The sequence below is a fragment of the Anopheles arabiensis genome, chromosome 2, assembly GCF_016920715.1.
Source record: "Anopheles arabiensis isolate DONGOLA chromosome 2, AaraD3, whole genome shotgun sequence".
NCBI classification, from domain to species: domain Eukaryota; kingdom Metazoa; phylum Arthropoda; class Insecta; order Diptera; family Culicidae; genus Anopheles; species Anopheles arabiensis.
In genome coordinates, this window is record NC_053517.1 from 37,746,093 (window position 1) to 37,762,187 (window position 16,095).

Below are 16,095 nucleotides of genomic sequence, written 5' to 3' on the forward strand. Positions count from 1 at the left end.
ATGTTGTACTAGACTGTACTAGATACTAGATACTAGATACTATACTGTATGTTGTGTTTTAACTTAATCACAGTAAAATTACCGTTCTCTCCTCTCCGATCGATAAAGCATAAGATCAGCGAGCTAAGCATTGTGCTGAAATTAAAGCTTTGCAGTTAAACCATCCAGTTAGTTGCAAGTAACAGCATTTATTAGATAAGAATAGAAAGTTGGTTGAACAAAGAATTAGTTATTCCAACGAAACACTCGGTGGTGGTTCGAGCAGGGGCGATCGGTCACGGATCGGTCTCGTATCAACGGCTCCGTTAAACGTCTCACAATCCCGTAATGGCATTTACCCAGGCCCGTTCTTTTCGTTCCTTCTTGGAAGTTCACTTTTCTCTACCTACTGGTGGTGCTGCAAGCTAACCTGATGCCTCCCATCGTATCTAATCTAAGAAAAAAACGGTTTCTTAATTTCATCGGTTAAGTTTTTGTAGGTTACGTTATCACGGTTCCTCTTTTCCCTTTTTTGGGGGCCGCAACTGCACGCGAGAGGTTCGGTGAGGTACACAACACACGCCCAGCCCACGCGGTACTTCAACTGCACCTTCAGCCACCACACCACTAGGCACAAGGCACACATTAACAAGTTTTAAACGCCCGTCATTAGTATCTATAGTGCCTTTCACCCCTCGTTCCAGCACGTTCCCGGTTCCCGGATGGTGGTGCTGTTTGGGTGTTCTCTTCGCGCAATATTGCATCTTCTCGCGCGGGTCTGACCCAAATCGCGCCAACACTTTCTTCCTTCGTTTGGGTGCAATTTCTTTGAGGGCACCACACCCACCCGCCCGTGGAAATAGTGTTTAGGGGCATTTTACGAACTACCTTTGCGAGCAGAGGGGAACCATTTTTCCTTCCATCTTCAATGCTGAGCGTGCGAGCACTTGTTATTGCTTTGTGTTCATCCTATGTGTGCAAAGCAAACGTGGGGCTAGAAGAAGATGTTGCTTACTGCATGTGCGCAACGCTCAAAAAAGGGGGTTAAACCAGCGTTTTACGATCCACCAGGAGGTTGATACTCACACTGGGGGAGGACGGAAAACATGATAAAGCTTTAATGCAAGGGGGTAAAGAACCGGGCCTGGGTTGATTGTTACTTTAGAAGCGGAAGAAAACAAACATACACACCGTAATGTATTTTTCTCAGTTAATAAATTCGATTTTATGATACCTTTGAGTCAGCGTTCATGGCGCCATATAATTTCTTCTGCGGAGTTTCGAACCAATGGGATGATCTATAAAATAAAAATGAGACTGTCCAACGTTTGAAGCTAGCTGTGTACGTAGGATGTTGTCAACAGTTTGGGGGATGTGTTTAACCTTTGCAAGTAGTATAAACAATGAGCAAAATGTGAAGAAAGCATGAACATTTAAACACAAACTTTATCTACCAGTTGTTGTTTGATGTGCACTAAGTCTGTAAATCTTACCCTTCCTGAATTGTTTCTTACAGATGATCAACGATTTCATCCTTCCAAAGAATTCTCACACTATGGCCGAATCGTGCCACAGCTGCGACATGGACGGCATAAACGATCCTTAACGAATACACGCGAAGAGGTATGTACGATGCTGCCTGAAGAATAAAGTGTATCCTTATATGTTTTATATATTTGTATTTATTCATTGTTTCATCCCCACAGAACGGGCTTCACGCGTCGCATTTAACCTTAAGTTATACATTAAACGAAGCTGATGTGATATTAGATTTACAACTAAACAAGCGGCTCATCCCGGACGGACACTTTCTTAGCTATCAGCTGCCAAACGGAACGGGCAAACACGTGATCCGGTACAACCGTCCGGAAGAGGTAGACCTTTGCCACTATCAGGTATGTACCCGGTGTATCTCTTCCGCTCTATCCATTGGCATGGCATAGTGATCGACAATTTCCACCTCCTCCCCCGTTTAGGGTAAAATACGCGGCAAACCGGACTCGAGTGCAGCGATTTCAACGTGCGGCGAGACGGAAGGCATTAGAGGCATTATCATCGATACCGACGATACGTATTACATAGAAAGTCCGCTAACATCGGCCAATGCGGCGCAAGGCAACGACAAAACGGCCAGCATCAACCTTGGAGAGCACTTCATTTATCGGTTAGTTGGTTGACGGCTTAATGCGTGTGCAAAGTGTTTGTTTTATCTAATTGGCAATTTTTTATTCCAATACCATCAGGCACGCTGATTTAGTTCCCGCTGGTCCGAATGGGGACGGTCACCGGTGTGGTTACGAGGGAGGACACATTAACGCAACGCACGATCCTGAGCTTTACCAGCAACATATGGCAGCGCCACGGGTAAGGATTAGCGCACGATTTATGGCACACATTAGACAAGGCGGACGTCAATGGTCTGACATTTATTGATCCACCCTTTGCTTTGCAGCGCGAAAAGCGGGCCACTTCGTCTGGGTCCTCCTCGCCAAAGATCCGGGGCCCGTACAATGCGAACAAGTACTCGAGCTACGTAGAGCTGGTTATCGTGGTAGACAATAAGATGTTCAAGACGATGCGCGAAAACTTCAAAACCGTCCAACAGTACTGCAAGGATATAACGAACATCATCAACGCGCTGTACGAGCCGCTAAACATCTTCGTCGGGTTGGTGGGCGTGGTCGTCTGGAACGAGGGTGACGAGATCGAGCTGTCCAAGGACGGTGAAGTAACGCTCAAGAACTTCCTACACTATCGCAAGAAAACGCTCATCAAGGACCACCCGAACGACAATGCGCAACTGTTCACGAAGGAGCACTTCGACGGTGGTGTGGTGGGGAAAGCGCTCAAGGGTCCGATCTGTACGTACGAGTTCTCAGGCGGTGTAGAGATGTACCACAGCGAGATCATCGGTGTGCAGGCGACGACGGTTGCGCACGAGATGGGCCACAACTTTGGGATGGAGCACGATACGGCCGACTGTGAGTGTCCGGAGGAGCGGTGCATCATGTCCGCCTCGAGCTCGTCGATCGCACCGAAGCACTGGAGCCGGTGCAGTATCGATCAGCTGAGTTTGGCGTTCCATCACGGCATGAACTACTGCTTGATGAACAAGCCGGAAAGTCTGTTCGATTCGCCCGTTTGCGGCAATGGGTTTGTGGAGGCGGGCGAACAGTGTGACTGCGGGCTGCCCGATTACTGTGACAACTCGTGCTGCGATCCGCGCACCTGCATGCTCCACTCGAACGCATCCTGTGCGACGGGCGAATGTTGCGATCTGCGCACGTGCAAACCGATGATCGGCGGTACCGTCTGCCGGCAGGCGGACGGTGAGTGCGACCTGCCGGAGTACTGTTCGGGCGAGTCCGAGTACTGCCCGGGTGATGTGTTCAAGCGTGACACGGAAGTGTGCGATGGTGGCAAGGCGTTCTGCTACCGTGGTACGTGCCGGTCGCAGAACGATCAATGCCGATTGCTGTGGGGCCCGACGGGCAAATCGTCCGAACAGTGCTACGTGAAGAATGAGGACGGCAGCCGGCACGGTAACTGCGGCTACAATCGGGTGAAGAACGAGTACGTCAAGTGCGACGGTGCGGACGTACACTGTGGCATGCTGCACTGTCGGCATTTGAATGAGCGGCTCGAGTTTGGCATGGAATCGGTGGCAATACTGTCGCACAGCTTCATGACGTACAATGGTAGTGTGATACCGTGCCGGACGGCAATCGTCGATCTCGGGCTGCAGAAGGTCGATCCGGGCCTGACGCCCGACGGTGCCAAGTGCGGCGAAGGGAAGATGTGCCTCAACCAGATGTGCATGTCGGTAGAGAAGCTGCGTGCCAGTGGGAGTGGTGCTGCGTGTCCGGAAAATTGCAACGGCAACGGCGTGTGCAACAGTGAGGGCCACTGTCACTGTGATCTCGGGTTTGCCCCGCCGCTCTGTAACCTTGACGGGTTCGGCGGTTCACTCGACAGCGGACCGGCAAGCGATCCAAATGGTAAGTGTGTGTGTCAGTGTGGTTATTTCATGAATTAATTCATAATTATTTTATTTTCCATTATTGCAGCAATGGTCGCATTCCGTCGAATGATGTACATTTTCTTCTGCGGCGTGGTGCCGGTGTGCACCATCTTTGCCTTCGTCGTGTACTACATTCGCAATGGGCAGTCGTTCAACGGCAAACGGAAACCACCACCGAATACGTACGTATCGCGACAGTCGGCCGCTGTCATTTCATACTCGTCTTCCAGAGCAGCACTAATGTCGTCGTCGCTCGGTGCTGGCGGTTCTGGCAGTAGTAGCGGTGGTGGTGGATCAGGAGGCGAACATTCCCACACGCACTGCGCGCTGTCCCGTGATAGACGTGAGGGGCTGGTGATCGGTGAAGTGCAGCTCGTGTCGAGCACGAACACTGCGACACTGAGGAAAGCGCCCGAAATCCCGCGAGCACTTGGATCGGCCGGGCCAAGGCACGTCTTGATCGGCGACATGCGTCTGGTGTCCAGCACTAATCCAGCACTGCTAAACGCTAGCACCGAGCTGCACCTTTAGATTGTTTTTTGTTTGTGTTTGGTGTTTGTTGTCTTTCGTTCGACGCATGTAGAGTTTGCAGATATGTTTTGCTTGTGATCTTTGGTCGGTAGACAGTAGTACTACAGTAGTTTGTTCTTCCTTCGTTGTGCTTCTGTTGCTTACACGATGGTGGCGGTATGTAGATATTAGACGCATGGGTATGTGGAAAATTATGTTGTAGATTTTCCTTAACTTTACTCAATTACATCACGTTCCATGTAACCTTTCCACTTCTCATTTCCCCATTTACTAATGCCCTTTCAACTCATGCCCTGTGGCCCTTCAACTTCTTTTCTATGGCATTTAACAAATCTGCATGACGCATGACTCCATCCGCATCGACCCTAAACCCTCGACCGTACTAAAACATTCCGCTCATCATTTCGTCCTTTTCAGCTTGACCACACACATCAAACCGGACGGTTCCCATTCTGCCAGCTCCACGCACACGATGCTACCATCCTCACCGAACTCGCCCGACTCGGATATGAACGCGGCCCTGCTTCGCCCATCGTCCACGATCAGCACCACGGTCGCACCAAACGAGTCGGACTTTGTGGCCAACAACAACATGTTCGGTAAATTTAAAGGATTCACCCTACAACCCCTTCCCCAGTCCACGGTCGGCGGCGCGACGGCCGTCCACAAAAAGACGCCCAAGGTGGCGTTCGTGCAGCCGGTTGCCAAGTGCAGCGAGGACACGACCAGCAACGCCGTGCCGGCCCGTGCAGCACCTCCCGTACCCGTACCGCTAAAAATGCTAGCACGCGATAGTAGTAATGATCGCAGCACCAGTAGCTTAGATAATGTAGCATCATCGTACAATAAACCGGCAGGTAATGGCGCTCCCTTCTCGCAAGCCCGCATCAACGGCTGCAAGCTGGCCAACCATGAGCACCAGCTGGACACCTCCTCGGCGCCCGCGCTGCCACCGATGAATCCGGGCTCCACCGCCCGGCCGATCATTTCCAGCCCGATCCTCGAATCGTCGACCGCGCGCGACCTGGTGGTGGCCGGCGTGAAGGGGCAGAAAGCGGCATCGAACGTACCTATACGCCCGGCACCAATGCTGCCACCGGTGCCGGCGACCGGCGACGTTGCCGCTTCTAACGCCGCCTCCACCGGCACTCCGTCCGAAACGTCCAGCACGCTCTCCGCCGAGGTGCTGATCAACCCGATGAGCAAGGACAAGAAGGCGAAGGAAAGCAAACTGAACCGCATTACGTCGTACTTGAAGAAGGAGGAGAAACCCCCCAAGCCGGAACCGAAGCAGCTGAAGGTGATCGATAAGGAGAAGCTGCGCAACATCGACATTTCCGCACCGATCCCGATCGATCAGAATAATCCCGAGCTGGCGAAGAGTATGCCCCGGTTGGCGGACGGCGCGAACGACGAGAAGCAACCGGCCCCCGTTGCTGCCTCGGTGCAACGTGCTAAAAGCATGCGCGATCCTCCGGAATCGACCGTTGGGAATGTTCAGCGCAAGGTGCGCATTGTGGACGATCGATCCGACCGGTCGGAGAGCGGTTCGATCGGCAGCGGAACGTCGGGGAAGAAAGGACCGGGTACGGCACTGAAGCGCCCGCAAAGTATGGTCGGTACGCGGCCTACCATTCCACCGCCGCGGCCACCAGTACCGGGAGCTGCTGTGCAGACGACGGCGGCCATGAAAATTCCCGGCTTGCCCGGCTATCAGAATCCCGTGCCGGCGAAATCGGTGCGCATTGTAGCACCGGCCGGCAGTGGAGGAGGAGCCAACGAACGGAGCGAGTATGATGATTGTCGCGATAGTGGGAACGGTACCGGCCAATCCTCGCTAGGATCGGACAACATCTACTCCGTGATCGATGAATCGCCCTCACCGCCGAGCATACTGTCGCCCCCGGCCATCTCGTCCGGCGGCAGTTCCGAAAGCATGGGTTTGCTGGGCGAGATCGTCAACGAAATCGAAAGCCGTAACGGTGACTCGGTGTACATTGCGTCCACGCTGCGCCGGGGCGAGGGTGGACAGAGCAGCAGAAAGTCTTCCTCCACCGCGAGCCAGCTGACGACGGCGGTGGTGGCACCCACCGGTCCTACAGCGACACTGGCCTCGCCCGAGCTAGAGGACGATGAACCGACGTACGTGAACACGTCGGAGATTATCGACGACGATGATGATTTCGACGCGACGGACGATGACGATCTGGACGATGAGCATCCGGTGCCGAATCGCAACTCGGGACTAAGCACCACGTCAAGTGGCTACCTGCGTCCGTCCGCGATCAACAGCACGCCGGTCGCGCGGATAACACCGTCCACTGGGAATGGGACTGGGACGGAGAAGGCTGCTCCCGCGTCAGGGGTAAGCAGCTTCAAATCCACTGCCCCTTCAAACGCCACCACTCGCGCAACCAACGGTACGGGCAGCGTGTTGAATCAGCTAAAGTTCCAAGGACCCGCCGCAAAGGATGCGCCGAAAAAAGCAACTGGCAGTGCCGCCACGTCCAACGGCACCAACGGCCAATCGTCCTACAAACCGTACCACAGCGTGCTGACGAACAATGCGCGCGCTGGTTCGGTGGTGGCTGCCGCCAAAGCGAAAATAGCCGCGGAAAAGTCTAGTTCAACCACTCCCGCGACCACCACCACCAACAACACCACCACCAAAAAGCTGCCTTCACAAGCGAACGCATCCGTCCGCACGCGCACTCCTTCGCCCCGGGGAAGCATTGCCAACGGGACCCTTCCGAACGGCACGGTGCCGGGCAAGGGAACGGCCACCACGACGACGGCAGGCACAAAGCCGAAAACGGCCGCCAAACCAACGGCGGCCGCCATCGGCAATGGGAAGCTTCTAACGGCGGCCGCACGGCCTGGTCCGGGCAAAGTTTCCAACGTGGCGTCGCTGCAGCAAAAGTTTGAAAGTAAAAAGTAGGAATGTCCCGGATGCAGGGACGCAAAGCAAAGCAAAGCAGCAGACACAAACCATGTTCCTTTCGCGAAGGATTCGGATGCTCTCCCCCCAAGAACTGCCGTAAGAATGTTGTGCTGAGCGCGTTAATCAGTAGCTTTTAATCATGCCGACGATACACGAGTACACTAATTCCGTGACCGAAAACAACTAGTTTTGCAGAGCGTTTTGACGAAAACGGCAAAGGCGAATAGATTTTTTTTGTAATATAACAATTATTTATACTTTGCGTCCGTTAGGATGCACAGGTGGTACGAACTTCGATAGGACCAATCAATTTGTTATATTAATTAGAGTGTCCCCTTGGAAGTCCAGTCGAGCGATTTTGAATCGATTCCCAATGGAGGGTTGTTTTGCTTGGCCTCCTTATCATAATGCAAAACTGAAGCGTGGCGTGTGTGTAAATGTATTGATGTGTTCAGTAAAGTGTGCTACGAAGGCGCCAAAGAAATGCAATCCAATCGGTGCACCGCGGTGAGGAGAAAGAAGGGCGAAAGAGAACGTTCGTAAAGAAATGTCGTCAAATAGGGTCAAATCTTAGTGAGTGTATTAGTGGATGGATCTATTTTGTTAAAGATATGGTCATACAATCAAAACAAAAAGGTCTTTGGTCTCGTAAAATCTGTAAATAATCTAAACAACAGCGGTGGTGTAATGTTGTTCGTAATCGGATCGTGTTATAGGTGTGTTGTTTAGCTCCACTAAAGTTCACCGGAAACATTGAATTATATTGGACGGATATAATAAACACACGCATACACCCGGGATGGTGAATAAGTATAGGTAGGGAGATGAATTAAAAGTTCCCAAACACGCTTTTGCTAAACACTGTTCGTCAAACACATCGCAGAAAAGGGGGATGTTGGAGGCATTGTATTGTACACTCGGCGATTGATTCGACTGGCCAGGAAGAGATAGCTTTTAGGATGGCTGGACTTCTTACGATAGGTATTTAATTTCTTCCTCCTTCCCATTTCCCTCCCCCATTCATACCCCCTCGGGAACGAAGTGAAGTTCCATATTACATTATTTTGCGTAGTAGCGAGACAGTTCTATCGAAAGACGGTGAAGCTATGGTTTAATAAAAAAACGAAAGATGTCTTTTTTATACTCAAAAATTAAGAAAAACGCATTCAACTTTACTCCCCAATTTGCTTGAATTTTTAATCCGAAGCTCTCTTTCTCTTGAAGATGTATCTCTCTACTCCGAAGAATGGATACTCAAACGCAATGCACCACACCGTGCCGATGACAGCACTGATGCCAATGAGCCCGAACGAAGTGTAAAATATGTTCACCACCGTAAACTCGACCGGAAACCGAAGAGCCTGTGTCAGCGTGATAGCCTGTATGGCGATGTGCACGAGATACATCGAGTAGGAGAGCCGGGACAGCGGTTGCCACAGTGGACAGCCGAGAAACCGATCTACGATACCACCCTGCTCATTGATGCACACAAAGATCACCCACATCACCGCAAAGGCCCAGAACGATCGATGCAGCGACTCGTAGAACGCATCCGCAATGGGAAGGATGCGTGTGTAGTCACCGATGTATAGCTGCTTCAGGGAGTAGCCCGTCACAATGAGGATCGCAATCGTCAACAGCCAACCGAGTGCCAGTGCCGGTTTGGATAGCTTCACACGCGCCTCCCGGGTACGGTGCAACAGGTAACCGAATAGCACACCGAACAACCACACCGACATGCGCGCATGTGTCGGATGGTAGGTTTTGCGTGGCATCAGCCCATCCCCCCTCGGTGCGGATCGGTTGAGCCGGTACTCGTTCACCATGAAGGTGGCAAAAACGCAGCTGATCGAAAGCATCGCTAGCAGCACGATGACGGGCACGAAGCGTTTCCCATAGCGCCACAGCAGGTACATGAGCAGCGGCGAAACGATATACAGCTGCATGTCCACGGAAAGGTACCACGTGTGCACGAAACACATCGACTCGTAGTGCACATAGTTCTGTACGTACAGCAGCGCAGACCACCAGCTCTTGTGGCAAGCGGTCAGCAGCTCCTCGGCGACCAGCTTGTACAGAATGCCTTCGCCGACAACGTCCACGAAAGCGATACCGAACATAATCAGTGCGGCATAGGCGGGTGTAAGACGGACGATACGATGTAGCCACAGCTCCCACACGTTTAACCTTTTGGTGCGCTCCAGTTCGCGTAGCATCTTCAGCGCAACGAGCATACCGCTGAGCATGAGGAAGATGTCGACCGCTTTTCCACCGAGCCGGTGAAACAGTACCCCGAAGTAGCTTTCCGCGTACTCTTGGCGCACGGGAATGTTAAAGGTCGGTATGCCGTACGCCGAATCGTGCACGTGATTCACGATGATCCACAGCATCGATAACGCCCGGATGCCGTTGACGCACTCGAGCACACCGTCCTTGCCCACCGATCGTGGCACTATGCGGAACACGTGGCCAAGGTTCGTGTACAGCGAGAAACGCTTCACGTAGCTGGGAGCTTCCCGTTTTTGGTAGAAGAAGAACAGATCCACCACCGTGGCCAGGAGCAGAAACGCTCCGTACACTGAAAAAAGAACGCTGAAAGCGATAAGATTACGACACGATTAGCTGAGAGAGAAAGGCAGTCGAAGCAATCAGTCTTACATCGCTACAATAGTGACCGCAGGGAAGGATCGGTCCTCGTCGCGGTAGCAAAACTTTTCCAGAATCGGTCCATTGCCCACAAACATTTGATTGGCGGCAAAGTACGCCTGCGTTAGCTGGGCCACAAGCGCTGGCTCACACGTGTCCGGTACGCACACACCGTACTGTAGTGGAGCAGGAACGGGGACGCCGATACGGCTAAGATCGATGTAGAGTGTACAGTGCTGACCACCGATTTTGGTCAATGATCCCTGGTGGGAAATACGACGACACTGGTCGAAGTTCCCGAACTCGAAGACATTCCCGAACAGTATGCCGGATGGGTTCTTTCCCCACGAGTCGAACACTGCGCGAAAATGGGGCGAAAAGAAAACAACGTTACTTTGCAAACGTTCTGCGTCTTCTTTACAGTCCACACTACTCACTGCTAAGGGCCCACGGTTCACCGGCATCGAACGAGCGCGCAAATACATCCAGCTGGTTGAGGCAGGCATGATCGGTAGCAGACGTTGCGTTCCAGTACTGAGACACTTGCTTGAGATGCTCCAACAATCCAATTGGAATTTGATTCAACTTTTGCAGCTGTGCGTTGGCACTAGGGACTACAGCACCGCATAAGATCGTGACGCTAAAGGCAACGAGCAGTGCTCGGCCTGCAAGAGCACGGTGAACCATGCTGCTGACCACCGTGTGAACAATTCGGATCAAACTACAAACTGCCGTTGTGGAGCGGAGTGTACTCACTTTAAAACCAAACGCAGTTGAGGTCCCCACTTCAGCTTTTTGATAACGGTTCGCTATCAGGATAAGGTATTTCGCCCACCGATCGATCAATGGCGAACGAGATTTGGGCGTAGCATAAGTTTCAGTCATTATCGCTTATATTGCTTCCGATCTTAGGTAGGTGTGTAGCAGGACCGTTATCACCTGACTGGCTGGCTGGGCGATTGCGAACAGGTTGGCGAAAAAAACGAGCTTTATAGAGTGTGAAGCTTTATTCGTGCGGCGGGCGAGTGATTATATTTTGATTATCGCTTTTATTGTCTGTTACATCGTATTATCACATGCCGTTTTACGTTGCATTTGATACGCCCGGGTCACGCGCATTTTGAAAACCATGCGTTTGTGTCGTGGTGTGGTATCATAGCAGGGTCTGAAGAAACCCCCGGGTGGTTTAAAGAAGCATAAAATAACAAACTAAACCGTAATAAACAGAACATAATACGTTCATGAAGGCTTCACTTTACGCGATAACCGCTGTAAACGTACCGCACCGGTACCGCTGTAAACAATGTACTTTCATTCATTGCTGCTGAACGATAAATATCGCTCCAAAATACCTTATATCCTACAAGATCTATTTAACAGGAGCACAGTGCTTGCGGCAGGTTGTTGTACTAGCATTTCCCCCCCCCTACCCCCTCTTATCTTCGAGCCACTCTATTGCTCTATCGACCAGTACTCCACGTTACCCAGTTTAAGCCAGCCCTTATCATTCTTATCATGCTGAGGCGTGTGGCACGAGTCAGGTCTGTTGACTGTAGTGTTGTTTGAAATTGTAACAGAAGTAACAGGGAATCAGGTGCTGGTAGCGTATGACCGCCCTGTTCGAAGAGGACCAGTTCCAACTGTGCCATATGTTTGGGTAAGATAAGAAGCGCAGGGCTAAGATAAGAGCTACTTCTAGCTGTTTTGCTTCCTATTTTTTGCATGAAAATAAACAATCAAGGCGGCGATTACAGTGCTTTGATAGAAAATGGCCATTGATAGTAGGTACATATATCAGATAGAGAGAGAAAAAGAGAGAGAAAGAGAGATTAAGGCTTATGGGATCATATGTACAATATGCACCGTGTCCGAAGACAAAATTCCTATTAAACCACTACAACAAACCTCTAGCAATAGCTCCCGATGATGACTTGGATAAATGTCATCGTTCATTCAGCGTTTTTGATTAGATAACAGTTAGCGTGGGGTCACAGCAAAAGGGTTGGCCCATAAATGATTAGGAATGATTTCGGAAATCAGACTGATACCCACCGAAGTCGACGGAAAGTCTCTGCACTCTATAAAAGTGCAGATCCAAGGACTCCGTCGCCGTGGAGAGTGCAAAGGGTTGCTATAGAGTTGCGTTGGTCAACATCACCCACCAGTTGGAGGTGGGTTTAATAACAAACAAAAAAAACAATGGCTAATCATTACCATGCCGTTTTTGTTCTGACCATTGCCGTCATTGGCATGGTCGGGGCAGCGGTAGTGCCAAGATCATTACTAACCCCTGGTGATACGAACGTGCCGATGAACCTAACCGCCGATATTGTTCTGCGTGACGGATACTATGTTGAGCAGCACCAGGTAACGACGGCCGATGGCTACATCCTAACGATGTTCCGCATACCGGGCAGTCCGGCCAATCCGGTGCGCCAGGGCAAGAACGTTGCCTTTCTGATGCACGGACTGCTAAGCTCGTCGGCCGATTACGTTATATCCGGCCCGGGACGGGCGCTCGCCTACCTGCTAGTGGACGCCGGATACGACGTGTGGTTGGGCAATGCCCGTGGGAATACAAACTCCCGCCGCCATATCTTCCACGATCCGGATGCGCGCAGTACAAACTTCTGGGACTTTAGCTGGCACGAGATCGGCTACTTCGATCTGCCCGCCATGATCGATTACACGCTCGCGTACACGGGCCACACTTCGCTGCACTATGCGGGCCACTCGCAGGGCACTACCTCGTTCTTCGTGATGGCATCAACACGGCCGGACTACAACAAGAAGATACGCTCGATGCATGCACTAGCGCCGGTTGCGTTCATGAGCAATCTGCGGTCTCCGTTCGTGCGTGCCTTCGCACCGTTCGTAAATCAGCTCGAGTGGATCATGAGCATGCTGGGCGTGAACGAGTTCCTGCCGAGCAACGAGATGATGATACTTGGCGGTCAGCGGCTGTGCGAAGATGAGTCCCCGTTCCAGGAGGTGTGTGCCAATGTGCTGTTTCTGATTGGTGGATTCAATTCGCCGCAGCTGAATCGGACTATGATACCGGCGCTGTTGGAGAATGCACCAGCGGGCGCATCCGTCAACCAGCTGGTACACTACGCGCAGGGCTACAATTCGGGCCGTTTCCGGCAGTACGACTTTGGCCTTACGCTTAACCTCATCCGGTATGGGTCGGTTCGTCCGCCGGACTATCCGCTGCATCGTGTAACGGCCCCGGTGGCGCTGCACTTCAGCGACAATGACTGGCTGGCGGCTGTGTCGGATGTGCGCGAGCTGCACTCGCACCTGTCGAACTCGATCGGACTGTTCCGTGTGTCGGATCCGCGATGGAACCATCTGGACTTTGTCTGGGGCATCGACGCGAACACGTTCCTGTACGAGCGAGTGATTAGCTTTATGGATCGATTCAACTGATACGAACGGGATTCGTTCGGGCTTCAATGGGGCAATGGTGGAGGAAATTCGGGTTAAAAGATGGAATTATTTCGCAGGGTGTTGTACAAATTGAGGAAAATATAAAATGCAAGCTATAACTTACACACTACGCCAGATAGTCTGCTGATATCACAAGAACAATATACATTATTGTCTCGTGCGCCATATTCCTTCCGTGGGCGATGTTCTTTAAATTCTTCTCGAATCTTGAACACGATCCTGTCTTTGTTCCCCAGTGGTCGGGTCCCATTGCGTCGTTACGAGTCTCTCCATCGCATTGTGTTTGATAAGAATTCCAAAATACAGCCATCAACGTGATAAGATTGTGGAATGTTTTGATAAAAGAAAAACATCATTAAACTCAGTAGTAGCTAATCGACACCTGGTGGGTGGCGCTGTGTTCTATAAATCAGGATTAGCCAGCTGGCACCGAGCATAGTCAGTGCTGAACCATTGCTTAAGCATGGTAGTAAGCAACAGGTGCTGGGCCTTGCTGGCCCTCGTAGCTAGTATCGCCACCGTAGCGCAAGCCTCTACCATCCGGGACGTTTTGGCGTACCGTGCCGGGGATGGACCGCAACCGACCGACATCTCCAAGCTGACGGCCGAAATCATCGTCAACGATGGGTATCCGGTCGAGGAGCACCAGGTAACGACGGCCGATGGCTACGTCCTGACGATGTTCCGCATCCCCGGCGGCCCCGGCAATCCGGCACGCGAAGGCAAGAACGTCGCGTTCATTCAGCACGGTCTGCTCTGCTCGTCCGCCGACTGGGTAATTCTTGGACCGGGCAAGGCACTCGCCTACATGCTGGTCGACGACGGATACGACGTGTGGCTGGGCAATGCTCGTGGGAATACAAACTCCCGCCGCCACATCTTCCACGATCCGGATGCGCGCAATACGGACTTCTGGGACTTTAGCTGGCACGAGATCGGCTTCTTCGATCTGCCCGCCATGATCGATTACGCGCTCCAGTACACGGGACAGACGTCGCTCCAGTACGCCGGCCACTCGCAGGGCACTACCTCGTTCTTCATCATGACTTCGCTGCGGCCAGAGTACAACGAGCGCATCCGCTCGATGCATGCGCTGGCGCCGGTTGCGTTCATGAGCAATCTGCGGTCCCCGTTTGTCCGGGCGTTCGCTCCCTTCGTCGACCAGATTGATGTAAGTCGACAAGCTTCCGGACACTGCAATTGGAATTGGTTTGGTTGAACCATTGTTTTCTTCCCCTTCCCTTGCTTCTTTAGTGGCTGATGCGTATGTTGGGTGTGAACGAGTTCCTGCCCAGCAGCGACATGATGACGCTCGGTGGCCAAATGCTCTGCCAGGATGAGGCCCGCTTCCAGGAGGTGTGCGCCAACGTGCTCTTCCTGATTGGTGGATTCAACTCGCCGCAGCTGAACCGCACCATGCTGCCGGCCATTTTGGCCAACACACCGGCCGGTGCCTCCGTTAACCAGCTGGTCCACTACGCCCAGGGCTACAATTCGGGCCGCTTCCGGCAGTTCGACTACGGACTGACGCTGAACCTCATCCGCTACGGTTCGATCCGTCCGCCAGACTATCCGCTGAACCGGGTGACCGCTCCGGTCGCACTGCACTACGGTGACAACGATTGGCTAGCGGCCGTGTCGGACGTACGCCAGCTGCACTCCAGCATCCGCAACCCGATCGGACTGTTCCGCGTGTCCGATCCGGACTGGAACCATCTCGACTTCACCTGGGGCATCGATGCCGACTCGTTGCTGTACCGGCGCGTCATTAGCTTTATGGATCGATACAACTAAACAGAGCAAAAGGGCAGAAAAGCGATTGAAAACACGTGCGCAACGAGGCGTACAAAACAAGCTTAGATAAAACCAATCTTACGATAACGACACCAGTGCAATCGTTTGGCTGTTTTCTTCTGGTGTTCTCTTCGTTTTGCTATCGTTCCTTTGGAGGGTCCGTCCGGGAGAGTGGTGGTCGAGTTCGTGCGGGCAGAAAGTAGAACTGTAGTTAATTAATACACCACCTCGTCAGCACGATTTCGAGCACGAGAATGAGAGCAGTCTGACCGAGTCCTTTTAGACGGCTCAGCAGTAAATGAAACAACAAGACGACGCATCACTCCTTATGTACAGCCATCCATGTACGTGATGGGACGAAGCAAACCAATTATCTCAGCAAGCCCTTGTCGTCGCAGTCTTTTGCGAGTGGTATATAATGAATCGTCTCCCCCTTTTCCAGTGGCTACTACGTTATATCACGCTCGTAGCCGGACTTCCGGGCTTTTCCCCAAATGCAACGATGTGCGCGCGGCGTAGATATCCGTTCAACATCTTTTGCTCTGCCTCCCTTGGAGAAGTGGAAGAGTTGGATGCTTCTTTACACTTGCCAGCGACACACAAACACACACAAACGTAGGGAGCAACTGACTCCTGCAGGGCCTCCTGGTCTCCTGGTAGAAATCCGACTTAATGAGTAACGCACTAACACACCGGTCCCGTACGTGTTGCGATGACAACCAAGTGGGGAGGG

General features: G+C 52.1%; 4 protein-coding genes across 5 annotated transcripts in view; 3 read left to right on the plus strand and 1 right to left on the minus strand.

The window, feature by feature from the left end:
* LOC120906110 overlaps positions 1 to 8,623 on the plus strand; it is a 33,664-nt gene extending 25,041 nt beyond the window's left edge. Inside the window, exons 2-9 of one of the 2 annotated variants that reach the window (XM_040317571.1) lie at positions 1,496 to 1,602; positions 1,686 to 1,874; positions 1,956 to 2,143; positions 2,223 to 2,343; positions 2,432 to 3,977; positions 4,047 to 4,182; positions 4,949 to 5,130; positions 5,389 to 8,623. In XM_040317571.1, coding sequence (XP_040173505.1) covers positions 1,496 to 1,602; positions 1,686 to 1,874; positions 1,956 to 2,143; positions 2,223 to 2,343; positions 2,432 to 3,977; positions 4,047 to 4,182; positions 4,949 to 5,130; positions 5,389 to 7,469 — 4,550 coding nt within the window. In that variant the 3' untranslated portion in view covers positions 7,470 to 8,623. Of the gene's footprint in view, positions 1 to 1,495; positions 1,603 to 1,685; positions 1,875 to 1,955; positions 2,144 to 2,222; positions 2,344 to 2,431; positions 3,978 to 4,046; positions 4,183 to 4,948 lie in introns of both variants that reach the window. The other variant, XM_040317563.1, reaches the window with a different exon arrangement.
* Positions 8,624 to 8,647: 24 nt separating this feature from the next.
* On the minus strand, positions 8,648 to 11,379 carry LOC120906120 (nose resistant to fluoxetine protein 6-like). Its single transcript, XM_040317585.1, has 3 exons — positions 10,556 to 11,379; positions 10,131 to 10,476; positions 8,648 to 10,064 (listed from the first exon to the last, which is right to left on the minus strand). Exons 1-3 carry the CDS (start codon positions 11,001 to 11,003, stop codon positions 8,669 to 8,671), a joined length of 2,190 nt encoding a protein of 729 aa, XP_040173519.1. The 5' UTR covers positions 11,004 to 11,379; the 3' UTR covers positions 8,648 to 8,668.
* A 581-nt stretch (positions 11,380 to 11,960) lies between these two features.
* Positions 11,961 to 13,689, plus strand: LOC120906136 (lipase 3-like). Its single transcript, XM_040317607.1, has one exon. It carries the CDS (start codon positions 12,318 to 12,320, stop codon positions 13,545 to 13,547), a length of 1,230 nt encoding a protein of 409 aa, XP_040173541.1. The 5' UTR covers positions 11,961 to 12,317; the 3' UTR covers positions 13,548 to 13,689.
* Positions 13,690 to 13,924: 235 nt separating this feature from the next.
* On the plus strand, positions 13,925 to 15,454 carry LOC120906127 (lipase 3-like). The gene is made up of 2 exons (XM_040317595.1): positions 13,925 to 14,739; positions 14,823 to 15,454. Exons 1-2 carry the CDS (start codon positions 14,032 to 14,034, stop codon positions 15,360 to 15,362), a joined length of 1,248 nt encoding a protein of 415 aa, XP_040173529.1. The 5' UTR covers positions 13,925 to 14,031; the 3' UTR covers positions 15,363 to 15,454.
* The last annotated feature ends 641 nt before the right edge of the window (positions 15,455 to 16,095 follow it).

Excerpts from the sequence above, each read along its gene's own strand:
- LOC120906120 (XM_040317585.1), bottom strand. The coding sequence starts at position 11,003 with ATGACTGAAACTTATGCTACGCCCAAATCTCGTTCGCCATTGATCGAT. Across the intron at positions 10,477-10,555 it reads TGAACCGTGGGCCCTTAGCA|TGTTCGACTCGTGGGGAAAG; the intron begins GTGAGTAGTGTG and ends ATTTTCGCGCAG. Across the intron at positions 10,065-10,130 it reads GCGGTCACTATTGTAGCGAT|CGTTCTTTTTTCAGTGTACG; the intron begins GTAAGACTGATT and ends TATCGCTTTCAG.
- LOC120906136 (XM_040317607.1), top strand. The coding sequence starts at position 12,318 with ATGGCTAATCATTACCATGCCGTTTTTGTTCTGACCATTGCCGTCATT.
- LOC120906127 (XM_040317595.1), top strand. The coding sequence starts at position 14,032 with ATGGTAGTAAGCAACAGGTGCTGGGCCTTGCTGGCCCTCGTAGCTAGT. Across the intron at positions 14,740-14,822 it reads CCTTCGTCGACCAGATTGAT|TGGCTGATGCGTATGTTGGG; the intron begins GTAAGTCGACAA and ends TTGCTTCTTTAG.